Source organism: Lepus europaeus, chromosome 9 (assembly GCF_033115175.1).
Source record: "Lepus europaeus isolate LE1 chromosome 9, mLepTim1.pri, whole genome shotgun sequence".
Lineage (NCBI taxonomy): Eukaryota > Metazoa > Chordata > Mammalia > Lagomorpha > Leporidae > Lepus > Lepus europaeus.
The window spans coordinates 108,899,002-108,921,462 of NC_084835.1; the positions used below are offsets into that span (position 1 = coordinate 108,899,002).

The 22,461-nt window shown below is 42.2% G+C and overlaps 1 protein-coding gene across 1 annotated transcript in view; it reads left to right on the forward strand.

Annotated features, from left to right (window-relative positions):
* CDH20 (cadherin 20) overlaps positions 1 to 22,461 on the forward strand; it is a 236,552-nt gene that overhangs the window by 211,873 nt on the left and 2,218 nt on the right. The window contains exons 8-11 of the mRNA XM_062200291.1: positions 6,496 to 6,632; positions 9,077 to 9,198; positions 15,333 to 15,450; positions 20,019 to 20,270. Of these exons, the coding sequence (XP_062056275.1) occupies positions 6,496 to 6,632; positions 9,077 to 9,198; positions 15,333 to 15,450; positions 20,019 to 20,270 (629 nt within the window). The remainder of the gene's footprint in view (positions 1 to 6,495; positions 6,633 to 9,076; positions 9,199 to 15,332; positions 15,451 to 20,018; positions 20,271 to 22,461) is intronic.

Sequence of the window (22,461 nt, forward strand, 5' to 3'; positions counted from 1 at the left end):
GTATGGAAATGGCCTACCCTCCTGTGCCCTCCTTGAGGGCATGTGGGCTCAGCAAGCCTGCTGGTCATGCTCTGCTCCAAACTGTCCCCACATCCAGAGAGTATCCTCTGCCAAGCAACAAGCAGGGAGCCCAACAAACCCAGTGAACCTTGGCTTGAGGCAATGTTGCACGGGCATGTTGTGCTTGTCCTACTGACAGTGCTGAGAGGACCACCGTGAGAGAGAGGAAAGCAGCTACACACTGCACTGCTGCATCCCAGTGTCCTCTTCTTCTTTTTCTTTTTTTTAAGAATTATTTATTTATTTATTTATTTAAAAGGCAGAGTTACAGAGAGGCAGAGACAAAGAGAGAGAGGAAAAGAGAGCCTTCCGTCGCTGGTTCACTCGCCAGATGGCCACAACAGCTGGAGCTGAGCCTATCTGAAGCCAGGAGCCAGGAGTTTCTTCTGGGTCTCCCACGTGGGTGCAGGGAACCAAGGGCTAGGCCATCTTCTACTGCTTTTCCAGGCCATAGCAGAGAGCTGGATCAGAAGTGGAGCAGCCGGGACTCAAACCAGTGTCCATATGGGATGCCAGCATTACAAGTGGCAGCCCTAACCACTACGCCCCAGCGCCGGTGCCAATGTCCTCATTTTCCTTGTGTCTCGCCACTCCTTTGTTTTCTTGCCTCCTAAATCTCGGCTCAGTGTCTCATTCAGAGAAGTCGAGGCCATGATTCCCTCTGTGCAGGCTTCATTTGGGCAAATGGAGAGGGCCCTCACTTGATGAGGGGAGCTTCTCTTAGGCAAGCTCCAAGGCAGCAACCAGGCAGCACTGACGGGGGCCTGTCGGTTAGTGTTTCCTCCCACTCCATCCCACACCATCTGCGACACCGAATGTGTAGCTTTGTGTGTAGAAAGCTGGTTCCTCACCAGCTGCCTCTCCTCTCCACATTACGCCTACAGCTTGGAGAGTGGGTTGTGACTTGTGGACCAAAAGGCTGCAACTTCTTGTATGCGGGGAGCTGAAATTTAAGACCATCACGAGCCAACCAGATTTCTCCTTTTTTCCTAAGAGAAAATTCAATTCTTAAAATTGCCAGTAAACTTTAAAACTAAATCACAGATTACACCTAGAAAAAAAATGTCCCAGTTCATTTTAAAGGCACTTTGTAGGCATGTGTTTGTTTGTTTCTTTTATTACAAAGTCAACCTTTGCTGTCACAGCTTCTCTTTAATAGATACGGTTTTGTTTCCTTAAACAACCTCAGGAGGAAAGCATGGCCGGTTGGTGAGGAGCAAAAACCTGAAGCAGGCCTGCCTAGGCTCAATTCCCAGCAGCTGTAATTTTGGGCAAGTGACATAACCTCTCCATGCCCATTTTCTCACCCATAACATGAGGATCATAACAGGACCTACCTTGTAGTATTATGGTAAAGACTAAATGAGTCGGGGGCCAGCACTGTGGCATAGAAGGTTAAGCCTCCACCTGCAGCACCAGCATCCCATATGGGTGCCAGTTCAAATCCTGGCTGCTCCACTTCCGATCAAGCTCCCTGCTAATGCACCTGGGAAAGCAGTGGAAGACTGTTCAAGTACTTGAGCCCCTGCACCCACATTGAAAACCCAGGTGAAACTCCTGGCTTCGGCCTGGCCCAGCCATTAGGGCGGTAAACCAGAGGATGGAAGATTCTCTCTCTCTCTCTCTCTCTCTCTCTCTCTCCTTTCTCTCTGTATCTCTGCCTTTCCAATAAATAAATACATCTTAAAAAAAAAAAAAAGACTAAATGAGTCAATGGATACAGGCTATGTTAAGTGGTATCTGGCATATAATACATGTTTGTTAAATGGGGTCACAGGCACATTAATACATTAGTTTTGCTTCCTTAAATTTCAGAGTCATAAACTAGAATAATTCTGATGTCTCTAGCCCTTACTCAACATTTATCTCTAATTCCTAACTCTGAACAGCCATCCTGAATCTCTGCATACAGAGGGAGAGGGAGGGGGAGGGAGAGGGGGAGGGAGAGGGGAGGGGGAGGGAGATCTTCCATCTACTAGTTCACTCCCAAACTGCCCAGAGCTAGGCAGATCTGAAGCCAGGAGCTTCTTCTGGTCTCCTATATGGCTGCAGTGGCCCAAGCACTTGGGTCACCTTCCACTGCTTTCCCAGGCCATTAGCAGGGAGCTGGATTAGAAGTGGAGCAGCCAGGACTGGAACCGATACCCATATGGGATGCCAATGCTACAAGCGGAGGCTTAACCTACTACACCACGGCGTCGGCCCCTTTCATTTGATTCTTATATAAAGGGTCAAATAAGGGGCAATTTCATTCTTCCATATATGGCAGCCAATGTTCCAACACCATTTAAGAAGGAGACTGCCATTTCCTTATTATATGTTCTTGGTACCTTTGTCAAAAATCAATTAATTGGTTGTAATTGCATGGGGTTATTTCTGGGCTCTCCATCAATGTGTCTGTTTTTGCGCCAGGCCCATGCTGCTTTGATTACTATAGATTTGTATTTTTGTATATTTTGAATCAAAACAAATAACCCTGGTTTAAAAATGGACAAAACAGGGAAGAAGGGAGGATGAGAATATGATTATGTGCTTAAAATTGTATCAACAAACCACATCAAACCTGTTAAAAACCAATTAAAAATTAAAGTAAAAAAAATAATGTTTAATTATTTTTTAAAATGGACAAAATATCCTAAATAAACATTTCTCAAAAGAAGGCATACAAATAAACAAGAGATACATGAAAAAATGCTAAAACCACCAGGGAAATGCAAATTAAAACCACAGTGAAATAACACAGTGAGGTAACCTGTTAGAATGACTATGATCAAAAAGATGAAAGATAAAAGTGTTGGCAAAGATGTAAAGAAAAGAGGACGCTTGTACACTGTTAGTAGAAACACAAATTTATACAGTCAATATGAAAAACTGTATGCAGGTTCCCAATAAAACTAAACACAGAATTACTATATGACCTAGCTATATTTTGGGTATATTATATTTTGGGTATAAATGCAAAATATCAGTATGTGAAAGAGATGTCTGTACTTCCAAGTTCAGCACTATTCACAATAGCCAAGATGTGGAAACAATCAAAGTGCCCAAACACAGATGAATGGGTTTTTTTAAATGTGATTATAAACACTGCCATACTCTTCAACCTTTAAAAAGAAGGAAACTTGGAGTGGGTAGCCCAGCAGGTAGGATGCCCACATCTTCTATCTGAATGCTCAGGTTCAAGTCCCAGCTCTGCTCACAATTCCAGCTGTTAATGCAGACCCTCAGAGGCAGCAGAGATGGCTAAGTAATTGGGTTCCCACCACCCACATGGGAGACCTGGATTGAATTCCAGGCGCCCAGCTTTAGCCACAACCAGGGGCCATTACAGGCATCTGGGGAGTGAATCAGTGGATAGCAGTTCCCCCTCTCTGTCTGTCCATCTCTTTCTCTGTTCCTCTACTTCTCAAATAAGTTAATTAAAATGTTTTTTAAAAAGAAAAAAATTATTTTTAGACCTGTTTGATGTATGTGTAAAACAATGTGGTCCAAAAATAAACTGGAATTTATTTTGCTGAGTTGTTCTTAAAAAAGAAGATTCTATCATTTGTGATGACATGAATGAATCAACTAAAGACACTGTTAAGTGAAATAAGTCAGCATAGAAAGTCAAATATTGGGGGCCATTGCTGTGGCATAGCAAGTAAAGCCGCCACCTGCAGTACCACCATTCCATATGGACACTGGTTCAAGACCTAGCTACTCCACTTCTGATCCAGCTCTCTGCTATGGCCTGAGAAGGCAGTGGAAGATGGCCCAAGTGCTTGGTCCCCTGCACCCGCATGGGAGACCCGGAGGAAGCTCCAGGCTTCTGGCTTCGGATCAGGTCAGCTGTGGCCACTGCAGCCATTTGGGGAGTGAACCAGTGGATGGAAGATCTCTCTGTCTCTGCCTCTCTGTAACTACCTTTCAAATAAATAAATAAACCTTTAAAAAAAGAAAGTCAAATATTTCCTGATCTCACTTATATGTGGAATCTAAAAAAGTCACACCCACAGAAGACAGTAGCATGGTGGCTACCAGAGAATAGGGGAAGGGAAGGTATCCAGCCAGTAAGAAGAGGTTCTGGTCATCTGTTGTGCAGCATTGTGACTATGGAAGCTCCTGGCCCAGATCCAGCTGTTTTGGCCATTTAATGGGGAGTGAAAGAGCAGATAGAAGATCTCTCTCTGTCTCTCCCTCTCTTTCTATAACTCTGCCTTTCAAATAAATAAATATGTAAACAGTAACCATAATAATAATGTACTGTGTATTTTAAAACTACTAAAAGGATATATTTGTTTGAAAAGTAGACAGAAAAAAAGAGAGAGGTCTCCCACCTGCTGACTCACTCCCATGTGCGTGCAACAGCCGGGGCTAGGCCAGACCAAAGCCAGGAGCCAGGAACTCACTCCTGGCCTCCCACATGGGTGACAGGGACCTAACTCTAAGAGAGTAGATTTTGAATGTTCTCACAACAAAGAAATGATAAATATGTGAGATAATAGTGATAGATTTGTAAATTAGCCTGATTTGATCATCCTATGGCATATGCACATGTTGAAACATCACATGTATTCCACAAACACATATAATTATCATTTATCAGTTAAAAATAAACATTATAATGGCTGGTCTTTACCAAGGACTACATGAAGTTCTCAAAGATGGGTCTCAATAATGCCTATAAATCACAATCCCTCAGGGATGGTTTTTTTTTAATTTTTTAAAGAATTATTTTTATTTATTTGAAAGGAAGAGTTACAGAGAGGAGAGGCAGAAGCAGAGAGAGAGAGATCTTTCATCCACTTGTTCACTTCCCAGATGGCTGCAATGGCCGGAATTGGGCTGATCCAAAGCCAGGAGCCAGCAGCTTCTTTCAGGATCTCCCACACGAGTGCAGGGGCCCAAGGATTTGGGCCATCTTCTACTGCTTTCCCAGGACATAGCAGAGAGCTGGATGGGAAGTGGAGCAGCTGGGACTCAAACCAGCGCCCATATGGGATGCCAGCACTGCAGGTGGCAGCTTTACCCAATATACCACAGCACTGGCCTCAGGGAGGGTTTTAAACATACAGATACCAGAGCCTCCCCCTATCTTCATTCATTTTCTTGAGATGAGGACCAAATGAGGTAACACAAAGGAATTGGATTGCCAAATCAGATTCCACAGGAATTATAGCTCTTACCCAGGACCAAGTTCACGAATGACTCAAAGGAGACAGACAACAGCAAAATACATGTCAGGCACTCTCTGCTGGGAGAGGTCTGACACTGTCAAGGTCCAGCACCTGTAAATACCCTTCTTTCCCTGCATGAAGACACACACTGGCCCCGACTGAACTCAAGAGGCAGAAGCAGTGAATGAAGTGCACTGCCTAAACAGAAAGCCATTTCTGTTATGGAACATCTGCTGTTCTACTCCATTAATTACATACCTTACATGACTTTTCCAGCAGGCAGCAACCCATAAGTTCATAAAAAGCAGGCTTATTTATAATAGGCAACCTAGACAGTCCTGTTCCACCCTGCTAAAAGCATTCCAAACGTAAGGGCTCTTCAGCTATAAATACCACTATTGTGTTTGCCAGAACGTCAGTCATTAGTAGGTTTACAAAGGGCCTGCGCAAAGCTTTCCTTTCCAACAGTGTGATACTAATTGTAAGGACTGGAGCCACTGAACTATATCTTTGTCCTTTTTCTAGTTTAAGATTAGCATTTGAGAAGTCATTTGAATAAAATGTATTAGAAACTTTATAGATATAGGTGTCAGTATTCAGGGTGTTCAAAAATCCACGGAGCAGTTTTAAGCTTTAAATAGCATAAACTGCTCTTCAAATAGTTTAAAACTACCCTGGGGTGGGCACTGTGGTACAACGGGTTAAGCTGTCGCTTGGGAGGCCCACATTCCATATCAGACTTCCATGATTCAGGATGTTCCATCCACAATCCAGCTTCTTGCTAACATGCCTGAGAAGGCAGCAGATGGTGGCTCAAGCACTTGAGTCCCTGCCACCCACTTGAGAAACCTGGATGTAGTTCCTGGCTTCTGGCTTTGGCCAAGCCCAGCCCCAGCTAATGCAAGATGAAAAATCTCTCTCTCTCTCAATCTCTCTCTCCCTCTCCCCTTTCTTCTCTTCCTCCCTGTCACTCTGCCTTTCAAATAAATAAATCTTAAAAAAAAAAAAAAAAGAGCCCTAAGACTCTTGGCATTCCCCTTATTACATCTTTTGAGTGAGAACAATGAAGCAGTAATAGTTTTTGTTTGGGCTATTTTGAGGGGTGTAGGGGCCCTTATTTTCTAACATGATAATACTGCAAATGCTGTCTTCTAACCCACAGCTCAGAACTGGTGGAGCTAGGTATTGCTCACTCAGTATGTGTTCCGTTCTCTCAGCAACATGCTGTTGTAAGACTATCAGATGCAACTGATGTACACAATTCATATCTTTATAGATACTCCATTGACAGAAGCAGTGACCCTGGAAGATTTTTCTATGTCGACATTACAACAGGTGCCCTAATGACTGCAAGACCCCTAGACCGGGAAGAATTTTCTTGGCACAATATCACTGTTCTTGCTATGGAAATGAGTAAGTAATACAGTCAATTGGTCTCCATATAGTAACAAAATGTATTATAGAAAGTGGAAGCTTCTAGAACTTGTAACGAAAATCATTTTCTTTAAGGGAAGAAATAGAAATCATGGTTTTTCTGAGTAAGTGCACATTCAATTCAAATACTTCCGGGCTTCTGTATATTTAGTTCTATGCTAGCTATAAAAGCAAATAACACATGCAAAAGCAATAAAAATACAGTATTCTAACCCCCAAGCAGCTATGATAAATCTGAGAGGGTTTCAAGCATTAGTAATATTGGGAATGAACAAATAATGTAAAATAATATTATTACTGGATGAAAGGAACCACTGATATCACTGGTATTGCACATGCACATCCATGTCTGCAAAAATCCGAGGCATCTTAGAATCAAAGGCAGATAGAACATAATGATAAATGTATAAATGCAGTTAAAAACAAAAATAGATTAATATAAATTAATATAAATTTTTAAATTATACAACACTTCCAAAAGCTTGTGGAAAATGGGTTAAAAGAGAATTTTATTTTGGTTCAAAAAATTTTGAAGTCCAAGACATGAGGAGTCCAGAATGTCTGTGGATATTCTTAAAAAATTATGTATGAATCTCAATTTTTTTGCCCCAAAATAAACATCTTTTAATTCATTTTTTCTACAAACTTGAAAATTTTTAAATTTATTTTTTATTTATTTAGATTAAAGGCAGGGATACAGACAGAATGAGATATACAAACTGAGATTTTCCATGTGCCAGTGACTCCCCAAATGTCAGCAACACCGCAGCCAAAACTGGAAGCAAGGAACTCCATCCAGGTCTCCCACATAGGTGGTGCCTGAGCCATCACCTGCTGCCTCTCATGGAATATACTAACAAGGGAGCTAGACTTGGAAGCAGAGCCAAGACGCACATCTAGGCACTCTAATCCATGACGTGGGCGTCCAAAGCTGTGCCTGAACCACTGCATCAAACCCCTGCCACTCCACAAACTTTTTGAAGTACTTTTGTATACAACTAGCTTCCTTTTTTTCCCCGTAATGCCTAGTGATGGTAAAAAGTTTCATGGAAATGGAAGTCTCCAACCAATCAGCTGTATAACCAGACACAGCTGCTGGAGAGCAATTTGGCAATACGTATTAATAATCTCTAAAATATTCATACTTTTTTCTCAAGAATTCTATGGCTAGTAATTATCTTAACAAAATAATTATAGGTATTACCAATGATTATTACAACAAAATGTCTACTGCAATGTTATTTTCAAATGAGGGGAGAATGAGAATTATTTAAATGTATAATAATGAGATTGACTAAATACATCATAGCAAAACATTGGAAAATAAATTTTAATTATGTTGCCACTTTGTCCTAACCAAGCCCAGGAGAGCACGGTCCTTTTTTTTTTTTTTTTTTTTTAAAGAAAGGAAGGAAAAAACTAATCAGAACAATACATTCTGAGATTTGGTTACTTACTAAGGATATTTTCTGTGTCTTAATTTCTATTTTGTCACCTTGGAGAAAAAGATGGGAGGGTCACTACTGGAGCTGTGAAGTTGACTCTGTGTGGCAATGCTAAGCAGAAGATCCAGACCAAAAAGACAGATTTCTCCATTACTGACTCCAGGAAAGTTCCCCAGCCTGAGACAGGGATTTGGGATGTTCTTGATCTTTCAGTATCCCCTCAGCCTCACATCAAAAATAAATGTGCAGGAACTGTGGCATGGTAGGTTAAGCTGCCGCCTATAAAGCTGGCATCCCATAGAGGCACCAGTTTGAGTCTCTGCCTCTCCACGTCTGACCCAGCTCCCTGCTAAAGTGCCTGGGAAAACAACAGAAGATGGCCCAAGTGCTCTCGCTCTCTCTCTCTCCTCTCTCCTCTCTCTCGCCCTCCCTCCCTCCATAACTCTGCCTTTCAAAATCTTTTTTTTAAAAATAGGAAGGAAGTGTGTGTGTGTGTGTGTGTGTTATCTATATTCCAGTGAATAACTTGAAAGCTTGTTGAAACACAATTCAAAGAACTGATTATTTCACAGCAAGAAAGCCAAGCAGTGCCACATAGTGTGTATCCAATTAGAAATGGGCTATTTTAAAGTCCAGAATACAGATGGACCTGCCTTTAATTCCAAATCCCAAAGCATGAGCAAAGTGGGATTCTCTCTAAGATTCTGCTGGTGACACTTGCTCCCTCTCCAGTCTCACCCTTCCCCTCACACCCTGGATAGCAAACACTCTCATGTATGCCTCATTGTGTCTAAGCTTCTTCAGTCTGGCCATACTCTAAATAGGAACCCATGCATACATGCTTGTGTTATCATTTCCATGTGCTTTATCGATTTTTTTAAAAGCCAGAATAGCCAGGTAAATACCCATGTCCAGCAAGGAGCTGTTTTTCTGCACTTACAGAACTCTTATCTTTGGTTTTCCTCGTGTTCTCTATAGACAATCCCTCCCAGGTGGGAAGTGTTTCCGTCACTATCAAAGTCCTAGATGTGAACGACAATGCTCCAGAGTTCCCCCGATTCCATGACGCTGTCGTCTGCGAGAATGCCAAGGCAGGGCAGGTAAGGGGCCTGGGCACGCACCTTAGCTAATCCCCAATACATGGGACTATTAGCGATAACCAAATTCACCATCAAAGATATTTCGACTCCAGAAACAGTTTACAAGACAGATTCCTCAACTTTTGTATATCAGGTTTCAAGAGTTTAAACTATTCAGAGTCTACGTTGCATTTTATATCTAAACTGTGCTCTCATGGTGGCTTGATTCACAGCCTATATAAGGGATCCACCCACCTTGAAACTGTTCTCTTTTTTTTTAATATGTATTCATTTATTTGAAAGGCAAAGTTACAGAGAGGGAGAGGCAGAGAGAGAGATAGAATCTTCCATCTGCTGGTTCACTCCCCACATGGCCACCAACAGCCAGGGCTGAGCCAGGCTGAAGCAAGCAGCCAGGAGCTTCCTCTGGGTGCTTCTGCAGGGGCCCAAGCACTTGAGCCATGTTACTTTCTTTTCCCAGGAGCACTAGCAGGGAGGTGGATTGGAGGTGTAGCAGCCAGGACCCAAACCAGTGCTCATATGGGATGCCAGTGCTGCAGGCAGTGGCTTTAGCTGCTTTGCCACAGCACCGGCCCCAGTTTTTACCAACTGTAAAAAACACATGCTCTGGGTCCACAGGTGAGGGACCATGCAGATGACAGGAGGAAATCTTCCCTTTCTCTGAGTGCAGAACCAATCCCTGAACATATTTTGCAGTAAGAAAACTGTCTTTTTTACATCTTCCCACCTCTCTTTCTTAACTCCTGACAACAAGTACCTGGTTTTGGACCTGCCTACCCTATTCTAGGAATGCTTGCTTTGCCTAGAATTTCCTGCCCCCTCTCTTCCCTCAACTAAAATACCCATTTTCTTAGCTCTGCTTCTGGCAGATAAGTTTTGAGAGGGATGTGATCTGAAGAAACAAAGTTCAACTTCTTTGAAGTATCTAGTTCCATAATCTTCAGAAACTCCCTTGAATATTTTTAAAGGATGCTTTCCAACCTAATTGAATATTCAAATGATCAAATTCCAAGTGACATAAATGAGAAACATCTGAAACTCGATTTGGAGTGGTTGTGTATTAAGGCATGTGTTACCATCACCCCTCACAACCTGTTCCTCTATCTCCCCTATTTTGTTCCTGCTTTTCTAAGACTTTTCTCTACCTATGACCCAACAGAGTCCCTAAGAATTCTACCTTCCTCTCAACTACACCCTTGTGCTCCTGTGGGTTCTGGTGATGGGGCAAATGGCTGGAATCATCATAAAAGGAACCTTAGGAGTTTAGGAGTTTAGGATGTGCATATCTATAAGGCAAGCACTCCTGCCTCTGTCATTCAGGCCTCCAACTGGAAGGCAGCCTTGCTGTTGCTTCTCTCACTGGTCTAGAACACAGAGAGAATATGTCTATATAACCAAAACTGGCATGAGCTCCCTGAATCCCTCATTGGTGTGCCAGATTCGAATACCAGCTCCTCCATTTCCACTCCAGCTTCCACTAATGTCCACCCTAGGATGCAACAGGTGATGGCTCAAGGACCTGGGTTCCTGCCACCCATGTGTGAAACCCATACAGAGTTCTAAGCTCCTGACTTCAGTCCAGGCCATCCTGGCTGTTGCGCACATTTAAGGAATGAACCAGAAGATGGAAGATAACTCTCTGTCACTCTCTCCCTGCCTTTCAAATAAAAATAAATAAATATTTTTAAACGAACAAAAAATGATTCCCACCCCTTCAAGGGAAAAGGTGTCCGACAGTAATTCTGATTGTAACTGATCTTATGCATGAGTGATTCTTTGGTGCAATGGTCTATAGCCCTTCTAGAAGTCTTCTTTTGAACAAGTCTATTATAATTCTACTTCCAAATCTACTGAATTTCTACCCTAGAAAGATGTGAAACATTGCGCAGCTAATGAAAATTACCATGAAGGCCTTACAGCACAAGAAATAGTTCCTGTTATTATAGGTAAAGAAAGAAGGGTATGGACTACATGTTTAAACATGAACAAAGACTGGGTGGGAAGTTTCAAACGTGGCAGTTACTGAGCTGAGATAGCTGAGCTTTGAGTTGAGAAACTTTGGGTCTTTTTTTTTTTTTTTTTAAGATTTATTTATTTGAGAGGTAGAGTTACAGACAGTGAGAGGGAGAGACATGTTTCTTCCTGGTCTCCCATGTGGGTGCAGGGGCCCAAAGACTTGGGCCATCTTCTACTGCTTTCCCAGGCCACATCAGAGAACCAGATTGGAAGAAGAGCAGCCGGGACTAGAACCAGCACCCACATGGGATGCTGGCGCCACAGGCAGAGGATTAACCTCCACACCACAGCGCCAGCCCCTGGGTCTTTCTTTAATAATGTTTTGCTAAGTATTATAATATGATAGTTTATATACACTAATGCATTTTGTTTTGTTACAAAATAAAATGACAAATATAAATATCTTATAATACAACAAAGGAGACTAATTTTGATCTATAATATAAACAGGAAGATAAATAGCACAGTAAATTAAACCCCTCGCTTTCTTAAAAGGCCTCAGAGGAATTGCACTCCTACAAATTGACAGCATTTTAACTGCCTTGCCTGCTTTCGGAGTCAAACACACACATCCGTCATTTCCAAGTACGGTTTTTAACAGGCTTTATATGATACTTTCAAGTGCAGCTTATCTGTGATTTCGCATTCATGGCATGAGCTACAAGTCTGTCATATTAGTCAGCTTTAGCCCAAGATACTGCAAATCCTATCCTTTGATTTAGGTTCTAGGAAATGTTGTGAAGGTTTTCAAAAGCCCAGCTCAGGGGGTATGTCTGGTTCATAAAGAATCAGGCCTCCTTGTGTTAACCTGTGGGACGTTACATCAGCTTCTTGTCTGCCACATCTGGATGTGTGCTCTACCCTTAGCCAGGAAGGAAGCCTGGAAGAGGGCAGACAACCTTCCACCGAGGACAGAATGAAGCATACTAAGCAGGACACTGCATGACAAGTGGGGCTATCTGGAAATGAGAGCAGGGGACAAGCATGGTATTCCCACCCAGACCCCAACAGCAGCATCCACTCATGCCTTCAAGCCCACAACCAACTACCCCTCTACCCTCAGCCCCATAGCATTGACACAAACAAAATTCACAGGTCACATGTTCTGGAATTACTTTCCCAACCATGTTTGCCAAGTTACACATAATCACCCATTTATAAAATTCCTTGAGAACTATCTTACCTCTATATAGGTCGCACTACAGGCAAAATGCAAAGAGCAGGATTTATATGTAGGCAGGGATGGGGCAGGCAAGTGACCCGGGCATGTGGGCAGTTTAACTGGGAGCAAGTTTATGTCCACTACCTGCAGGACCTCTTGCAATTTCATTTCCACTACTTATAGATTCAACATTCAGGTTCTCCAAGATGAATATGCTGAAATGGAGTTCTGTAGAAGGGTTTTTTTTTTCCTTAAGATTTATTTATTAATTTCAAAGGCAGAGTTAGAGAGAGAGAGAGAGAGAGAGAGAGAGAGGGAAAAACAGTGAGAGATATCTTCATCCACCAGTTCACTCCCCAAATGGCCACAACAGCCAGGGCTAGGCTAGGCCAAAATCAGGAGCGAGAGCTTATTCCAGGTCTCCGAAGTGGGTGGCAGGGGCCTAGGAACTTGGGCCATCTTCTGCTGCTTTCCCCAGTGCATTAGCAGGGAGCTGGATCGTAAGTGGAACAGCCAGGACAGGAACCAGCACCCAAATGACGCTGGCACTGCAGGCCATGGCTTAACCTGCTGAGCCACACACTGCCCACAAGAGGTTTAGTAAGAAGGTTCCTTGGGGCCTGTAGAAGGGAAGAAAAAGGAACAGAACTAGGCAACACAACCCACTAATAGTCTCAGATGACTTCACAGAGCATTCTAGAACTAAAGTTTTCCCAAGTTGAAATGGCATAGCCAGGCCTTTATACTATCATATCGATCAGTCATTACACATAAGTTGTCTTGGAAGGACTTAGTAACTATGGGTAAGGTGGCTGCCCACACTGGTGCAATCCCTGAAGAGACTAGTGGGTGAAGGCCCAGGGCAACAAGTCCTTCACTGAAGGGGATCTGAGCAACAGAGTCCAGAAGGCCCCTTGCTGGGAGCTCTCCCCTCTGTTATTCAGCCTTCAAAACATTGTGAGGGTAGCACTACCTCCCTTAACCTGCAGAAGAAGACATACGGACTAAGAAAGCCAGCTTGGGGCTCCCAGATGACCTTTGATGTCCTGGTTCCCAGCCTAGCAGAGTCACAGCATTTAACAGCACAAGTGGTAAATCTATAGGACCAGGATCAAGAGGGTTGGAGGCAGTCTGAGTCACTGGTGCAGAGGAGCAAACACAGGAAATACCCCTTCACCACCTTTTCTGTATCCCCCAACCTGCGCACTGATGTTCAGGTTGTCTTTCACACACAACCTGTTTTTTAAACAGCTTTTCATCATGGTCTCCACAGCCTTCTTAGTCCCTTAAAGAGCACTGTGAAGAAGTCAGCCCTTAGCCAAAGAGCACAAGAGGAAACTACTCCTGGCTTCGACTCTGACTGTGGGCTATGCTCTACACCCCACCCTGAGGATGCTTGCATGCTACACCTTTTCTAGGTCCCCTTACTGCCAACAAAAAGTGACTGCCCCTTGACCCAGTCCCCACACCTGACTTCCATTAACCTGACACAGCCATTGCTGATGTGTCTTCTTAGATAGTAATCATTCTTAAATAGGGGCTTCTCAAGGGAAGAAATTTTTTTTAACTTTTATTTAACAAATATAAATTTCTAAAGTACAGCTTATGGATTACAGTGGCTTCTCCCCCCCATAACTTCCCTCCCACCCACAACCTTCCCATCTCCCGCTCCCTCTCCCATTCCATTCACATCAAGATTCATTTTCAATTCTCTTTATATACAGAAGATCAATTTAGTATATATTAAGTAAAGATTTCAACAGTTTGCACCCACACAGAAACACAAAGTGTAAAGTACTATTTGAGTACTAGTTATAGCATTAATTCACATTGTACAACACATTAAGGACAGAGACCCTACATGAGGAGTAAGTGCACAGTGACTCCCTGTTGTTGACTTAACAAATTGACATTCTTCTTTATGGCGTTAGGAATCTCCCTAGGCTCTAGTCATGAGTTGTCAAAGCTATGGAAGCCTTTTGAGTTCGCCGATTTCAATCTTATTTAGACAAGGTCATAGTCAAAGTGGAAGCTCTCTCCTCCCTTCAGAGAAAGGTACCTCTTTCTTTGATGGCCCGTTCTTTCTACTGGGATCTCACTAACAGAGATCTTTCATTTAGGCCTTTTTTTTTTTTTTTTTTTGCCAAAGTGTCTTGGCTTTCCATGCCTAAAATATTCTCATATTCTCATGGGCTCTTCAGCGAGATCCGAATGCCTTAAGGGCTGATTCTGAGGCCAGAGTGCTGTTTAGGACATCTGCCATTCTATGAGTCTGCTGTGTATCCCACTTCCCATGTTGGATTGTTCTCTCCTTTTTAATTCTATCAGTTAGTATTAGCAGACACTAGTCTTGTTTATGTGATCCCTTTGACTCTTAGACCTATCATTATGATCAATTGTGAACTGAAATTGATCACTTGGACTAGTGAGATGGCATTGGTACGTGCTACCTTGATGGGATTGAATTGGAATCCCCTGGCACGTTTCTAACTCTACCATTTGGGGCAAGACAGATTGAGCATGTCCCAAATTGTGCATCTCATCCAAGGGAAGAAATTTACCCAGAAATATTTTCCCAATGATGAGGTTAGGAAGATGGGAGAAGATGAGATGGAAGTAGGAAAATGAGGGACAAGTTGGACCTTGTAGAACCACAAAGTCCTTTAATTCAGTCTCATATTTATATTGTCTGAACATGGCTGGCAGCAGGGTAGAAATACAAGTTATATTAGTATCTAAAATCTAATATATTTAGGTAACATTTGTCCTGTGGCCATAACATGCTCAGACCTGACAATAAAACCAAATTAAATCCTGAGTTGTGGGATGGCATGGAGAAGTTCCAGGTAAGTTTCACGATGACATTCTCTTTAGGTAAAACCTCCTGTCATATTTCCCTGGGTTCTGATGCTTTTTTGCGTACGGCAGCTCACCCGATTTCATGTCCCTTCCTCAGTTAATCCAGACAGTGAGTGCAGTGGACCAAGATGACCCGCGTAACGGTCAGCATTTCTACTACAGCTTGGCTCCTGAGGCTGCCAACAACCCTAACTTCACCGTAAGGGACAACCAAGGTAATCAGCTGGATAACTGGCTATCCTTGCTTTTCTATAGCTTGGGCTGGATATTTTTGGTTACCGTACCATGCAAACAGTGTAAAAGTTCTCCTGCTCTTCAATCGCAAGAAAGACAATGCTAATTCCTAGTTTTGTTTCAGGATATCAAAGACAAACAGTGCCCTCTGCTGACCGCAAAACTTTTCATTCATTCAGTTGACAAATGATGACTGATGCTCGTGCTGTGCCAGACCCTCTACCCAGGCACAGAAGCAAAACTTCTGCCTTCATTCCTATAGCAGCCGTGTTTATATGTTCTGAAATAATGGGAAGAATCTGCAAAAGATGATTGAAATGACCTAGATAAAGAGAAAAACCTGAAGGAACATTTTTAAATGAGATTCAAAAGGAAAAACAGTGGAAAGCTCACAGAACAGAAGGGAGACAACGACTAATTACTAGAGACAGCAAAGGGTAAATCTAGAACAAACAGCAGCTTCAGCACAGCAACTACTGTATTATTTAAGAATAATTTAGATAGACGCTCAGGTGGGGTTCCTACTGAAGAAAGTGTTCCCTACTACAGCTTTGCCAGAATGGCATTCTAGACCTTACTTTTCCATCAAGCATTCGAATCAGTTAAGGGTTTATAGCCTGGCACACACTCTTCACTGGGCACAGGCTTTAAAAGGAGGGACTTTTGTTCTCTAGCCAGATGAACTGCTTCAAAGAAAGGTCAGTGCGATTAAAAATATTTTAAATCTGTTCAATGAACCTCTTCTGTTGTTAACTCTGTTACCAACTAGACATCTGGTCTTGGGAAGGTTATCACTTCTCTGGGCTACAATAGCCTCATTTTTTACTCCAATTCCAAAATATTGTCACTTTGTAACAATCTAAGTAAAGGATAACGAAAATCATGATTAGGCTTGGCTGGTCTTATTCTCAGGCATCAGCTAATTTAATCTGAGAGTAGTAACTCAATGCCATGGGATATTCTTTTGCTATAAATTAAGAGTGTCGAACCTGTTTTCTTCTTAATGAACAGCATTCTTCTAAAATGTCCTTTCAACCTTCTACATGTTATCATAAAAATCACTATGTTCATTCCGGAAAGAAGGGCAATATGATTTATAATAACATGAATTATTATAAATATCTTGAGATTTCTATTGGGCCAAAATTTTTAAGCTGCTATCTTCTTCATAGGGATACTCTTCCCACAGGATTCTTATCAGGATTGGTTTTACAAAGGACACCCTATGGTAGGGAAGGAGAACTACACATTATATTTTGTTTCTTCACATTTTCAGCAGAGTGTCACTCTATTCCTGCGCCCTGGCATTTGTTAGAATCAATACAGAAACAGTATGCAGTGAAATGCTGCAAATTTCTTAAAGATGACTTTGGGCACCAATTCTTGAAACCAATACTTTGAAAAGCTGGGCCACTAGAACAGGGTGACTATAAAAATAAATGACTCATCTCTTTGGATGGTTCCCAAAACACAAGTCAGCACATCCTCAACAGAAAGCAGGAACTCCTAATCTCATGACAATTTATCCCTCTTGAATCCTTTACTGAGGCTCATTAAAAATCTGGCTGACATCTGACATCTAATCTACATCAAGCACCTCCCACTCCTGTGCCTGAAATAGGGTATCCTTTTATGAACACATTGGGCACTATCTCAAGTCAAGTCTTTTGTACTTTTTAGTCCCAACAGATGAAAAGGATTGTGTATACGTAGCACTTTACATTTTCAAAAGCACTTTCTCATACTCTGTTTTATCTGTTATTTATTTTAAGAACATTACTAATCTGATTCTCAATGTCCCATGTAATGGATGTAAAAACTAAGTAAATGGCCCAAGATCAGCAAGTGAATAAGCAGTAAGACTGGGGCTATAAATTGAGTTTTGTTGTAGCCACACACACACACACACACACTGTCATCTCAGAAACAAATGCTAGGGCCAGTGCTGTGGTGGAGCGGGTTAAGTCACCGCCTACAATCAACACTATATCAAAACACTGGTTCAAGTCTCAGCTACTCCACTTATGATCAAGAGCTTGGGCCACCTTCCACTGCTTTCCCAGGCTCGTCATCAGGGAACTGCATCTGCAGTGGAGCACCCAGGTCATATGGGATGCCGGCACTGCTGGCAGCACTTTAACCCACTGCAACACAACACTGGCCTGGGATCTTTTCTTTATTGAGAAGAAAAGAAGAAGAAAAAAGAATAAGAAGCAAAAAGAGATTACAACGACCTGGATAATTTTTGACAGTTAATGTTACTAAACAGCTGGATACAAAGCACAGTGGAAGCAATGCATGTTTTAGAGTCAGATCGAACATAGTTCAAATCTCAGCTCTGCTACTGCCTAGGTGGGTTACTTTGAGCAAATAACAAATTCTATGCCTGCATCTCTCACTCTAAAAGAGTAAATTATCATCTCACCAAACTGCTGTGATGTTTGAGATACAGCATTTAGAGTGCAAGTGCTGGCACATGAGCACTTGATAGACAATAGTTGCTACCACGAGGAACCAGGGGACGCAGAAAAAGTTAATTAGGGCGACTGTATTACAAGAACCAGGAACAAACACCACCACATCTCTGTGGCTTAGTGCGACTAAAGTTAACTCTTTGCTCACGCTTGCCCACTGTGGGCCTTAGGGACTGAACATGTAGTTCCGTGTCCCAGGCTGTCTGGATTTCCACCTCACACATTCCTTCTCAGTGACAACAGCAAAGTAAGAGCGCACAGAGAACCACACACCTTATAAGTGCTTCTCCCCAGAAATAACACAAATCACTCCTGCTCATGGTTCATTAAGCAAATCTCTCATGCCCAAATTCAAGAAGGTACAAAGTTATAATCCTTTCTTAGGTACAAGAGAAAGATAAGCAGAAATAATGATCATCACTGATAAAATGATGGTTAGGCTCCTAGGATTTTTTGTGAAGATGTAGACTCCTCCCTGGGAAATGTGTAACAGAACCAGAGGACCTTCTGTGTTGATGAAACTAGCTTTACAAGAATACTTCCCGTATGTCCTTGCACAACTCTCAAACATTTCTCAACTAAAAACAATCTGAGCTTTGTAAAAATATATCTGCTTTGAAATTCAAAACCCACCCCAAGAAACCTGAGAATACGAATTAAACAAATAAAAATATCCTAGAACATGGCAATATGTGAATACAAATACACACACATCAGCTTTGTACAAGTACTTCCAATAGGTTGATAATCTTGTTTAATACTGGAGGAGATGTCATGACGTCTGTACGTTAGGGTCAAAGGCAAGAGCGATGAACTTTCTGCCACACTGTAAATTCCCAGTGCAAGCTTTAATTTTTCATTAGTAGCACTGAAAAAATATTACTGCGTGGTTATGTTCTAGTTCAGTTTTTAAAGTTTTAAAGGTTTATTTGAGGCATACCTCACTGTTATGCACACTGGTGATTTAACCACGCCCCTAGGTATCCCTTTTCTCCTGCATTTGATGCAGCCCAACAAAGCTTCTGTTTTGAAATAAATTTGACTTCCCTGTCCATAGCTATGGCAGATCATTTGTGATTCAAGGCTCTTGGTGTCTCAGGTTCCAAAGGAAAAACTTACATACTTTTCTTTAGTTTGATGTCTGTGATTGGCAGAGCCCAAAGACAACGGTCTGTGTAGCATCTCCATCACAGAGCTGTGCTTCCTGCTGCCTGGACAGCTCGCTCAGAGGACACCATCCTGGCCCCAGTCTGTGCCTGCGGAGCTTCCTCAGGACGAGAGTACTGTTGAATGTTTTCATTTCATAGATTATCAAGATGTAAAAAAAAAAAAAAAATACTGGAGGAGAAATAACTAATATTGCCAGAAAGGAACAAATTTTCATCAAGTTCATATTAACTACTCAAACTCAGACCACCAAGCAGGGAGAATAACATGCAAGGTGTGTCATATGATTAGAAGATTACAAATAAGCACCTGCTAAATGCACAGGTTCTTCAGGAAGCACAGGAGAAGGTCCCTGCATTTCAAAGACATAAAATAGCAAAGATGCAAATTCCAGCCAGAGTGGCAGAAATACGCAATCTGCCAGAGCCACGTGGGCTCCTCGGCATTCTTTTCCTGGAGGCACAAAGCAGCACCAGGGCCCTGGCAAGCTGCTGAGCAGGAACAAACAGGGACCACGGGTCGCCAGTGATTGTTCATTTCTGTCAAGCTTTCCCAGGGACATTTTTGTTAGATCTGAAGTGTGACAGTTTGCCCTGGGCACTTTATGTCACAAAGGATAAGACAGACTCTCAAAAAAAGGGGTTCTCTGCTAGGCTTCAGGGTTTTGCCTGAAAGCAAGCAAAAATCTTGGTTTCAGAGTCCAAATGCTGATCTAGGCAAACCTGCCATGGTTGTCGCTGAACACCTCCAGGGAATGTTCCATTGTCCTTTTCTCTCCTTCCTACACCCTGGCCCTGGCCCCCTTGTTTTCCTCAATCCTAAAAATCAGGTCATTTGTTGGTTCTGCCATTTTCTCCTCCCCATTTTCCTCTCCCCTTTTTCAATCCTGGAACCTTCTCTTTCTTCAGATAACACTGCCCGGATTCTAACTCGGCGGGCTGGCTTCCGGCAGCAAGAGCAGAGCGTCTTTTACCTGCCCGTCCTGATTGCAGACAGTGGGGAGCCCGTGCTGAGCAGCACAGGCACGCTGACCATCCAGGTGTGCAGCTGTGACGATGATGGCCATGTCATGTCCTGCAGCCCTGAGGCCTACATGCTTCCAGTCAGTTTGAGCCGGGGTGCCCTCATCGCCATCCTGGCCTGTATCTTTGTTCTCTTAGGTAAGTAGCATCTTTCTGTTCTATGGGGTCCTGCAAATGCTTACTTACTTGTCAATCATTTACCACCCTAACACAACTATTCAGAACTGGTCTTCGACCCTACACTCACTGAAGGGGTAGAAAAGTTAAGTCTAGGAAAAGTACAGAAACTGAATACAGTTCCTTCTTTCAAGGCCTCTTTGGCAAGACCAAGACACATACATTTATCAAGCATTTTCTAAGTGTCAGAGCACCAGAGTCTGTGCTGGGATTAACAAGACAAACAGGTGCTGGCCTTTACAGAGTTTACTTTAGAGCAAAGCAAGTTCATTTTGACATCATGGAACCAAAATTACATTCTGGACATGATATGATGACCACCTCTTCTAACGCCTTCATTTCAGATAAGTGGCAGCTAAATCACAGAGGGGTAGTGTCAGGTCCAAAACCAAATGTCAGAACCAGGACGGAAATGCTGGCAGGCTGTAGGCTGAGCACCCTGTGTCTCAGCAACACTGCCCTTCTCCTAAACACTTCAGCCAAGATTCTGGAGATGCTAGATGCTAAGTGTCTCCGAGAAGCAAAGAGGGACAGAGCATCCCGGGTAGATAGGCGAAGGGATAGAGGTCATTTCAAATAGAGTAGTCAGGGGAGCCCTTGCTCCCAAGACCTCTGAGCAGAAATCTGAAGGAAGTGACAGATTTCTGAGGAATAAGCTGTTTGGGACATAACACCCCTCCCAGATATTGCAACCCTCTAAGAAAGAGCAGTGATTACACAGTACCAGTTTGCCTCTGCTGGCAAAATAAAAAGATGTGATGACAGGCTAGTGGAAGAGCACTCCTGGGTAGGGGACCCTTCCTTCCCCCTTTCAAATCGTACTGCAAAGCAGCCACCCAACTCCCTTGAACAAAGGGTCATCCATGCAACTGTCTTCTAACTTCCCAATCAAAAACAACTGAATACCTAAGTCAGCTCTGGAAACCAAGAAAGTATCATACATACATCCCAACTCTTCTTATTGAATTGATCCATGCATATCCATCCTGCTTAGAGAAAACTGGACTAATAGACAGTAATAATATTCAACAGAAAAGAAATCTCAGCTTTCTATGTGTGGGGGGGAAGCACTGGGAATTTAAATTAGAATAGACTTTTAGATATCCATACATGCCCCAAGTTCACCTCTACACCAAGAGACTGAGCTAGATCAAAGACATTCCTGATGTGAAAAAAATCTCAGCACTGGATTTTCTAAGTAAGTCTATAAAATGTACTTCTTGAAACAAATTTTAAAATATTACTTACAGTTCCGATGTGCTGTAGTAGTTCAGGCCTATATGAAAAGAGAAGTAGTATTACAGTAACCTTTCTAAGTCCTTGGATCCAAGAAAATTAGTTTCTGGTATGTGACAGATAAAAGCTCCATGCAATTCCCTGAGTGTCCATATGGTGGCACTGGGAGTCCTTCAGTGCAAAACAGGTCTGCAAAAGGCCTTTGAAGAAAACCCTTTTCTAGACTGATTGTTCTCATTTCTATCTTTACAAAATGTTTAAGTTCACCCTGGCCCACAAATATCCATCATTACAAAAAGACTGATTTAAAGAGGTTGGCTCCCGGAGGCCTTCATGTTAGAAGTGGTGTGCAAGGGATCATTTTCTGATCCATCCCAAATCCACTGTGCCTTGTCTGTTTAATTTTAAAGAATAAAGAAAGAGTTTTCAGGAGCTAACCCCACAATTTTATGCATTTTTATTTCTAAGATTATACATTCCACATTAAATTAATTCAAGTTGTTAAGATTTGTGATTGATTTGTCAACAAAATACTATATTCCGCAAATAATAAACATACTAATTCTGATTTTATAAGGTTTTTTTTTTCATGTCTCCAAGTCATAGCCAGTTCCTAGAAAATCCTGTAAGCCCTATACTCTGTGCCTATAGCACCTAAAAAACAAGCATCCCTAAAATTGAATCTTTATTGTCAAGGAATCAAGGAGACTTTTAAGCTGAATAGGACCATCTTTCCTAGAATCCAATTTTCAGAGAATTATGCAAATTACCTAAAAATAAGGTATAGCAATATTTATTTTTTCAAAAAATGGACCAGTTCCATAAATTGCTTAATTATCCATCACCATAAAAATTCTCTCCAGCAGATATTCAATGACTTCTCTACTTTTGCTTTCTAGCATTTTCTAAAATACTA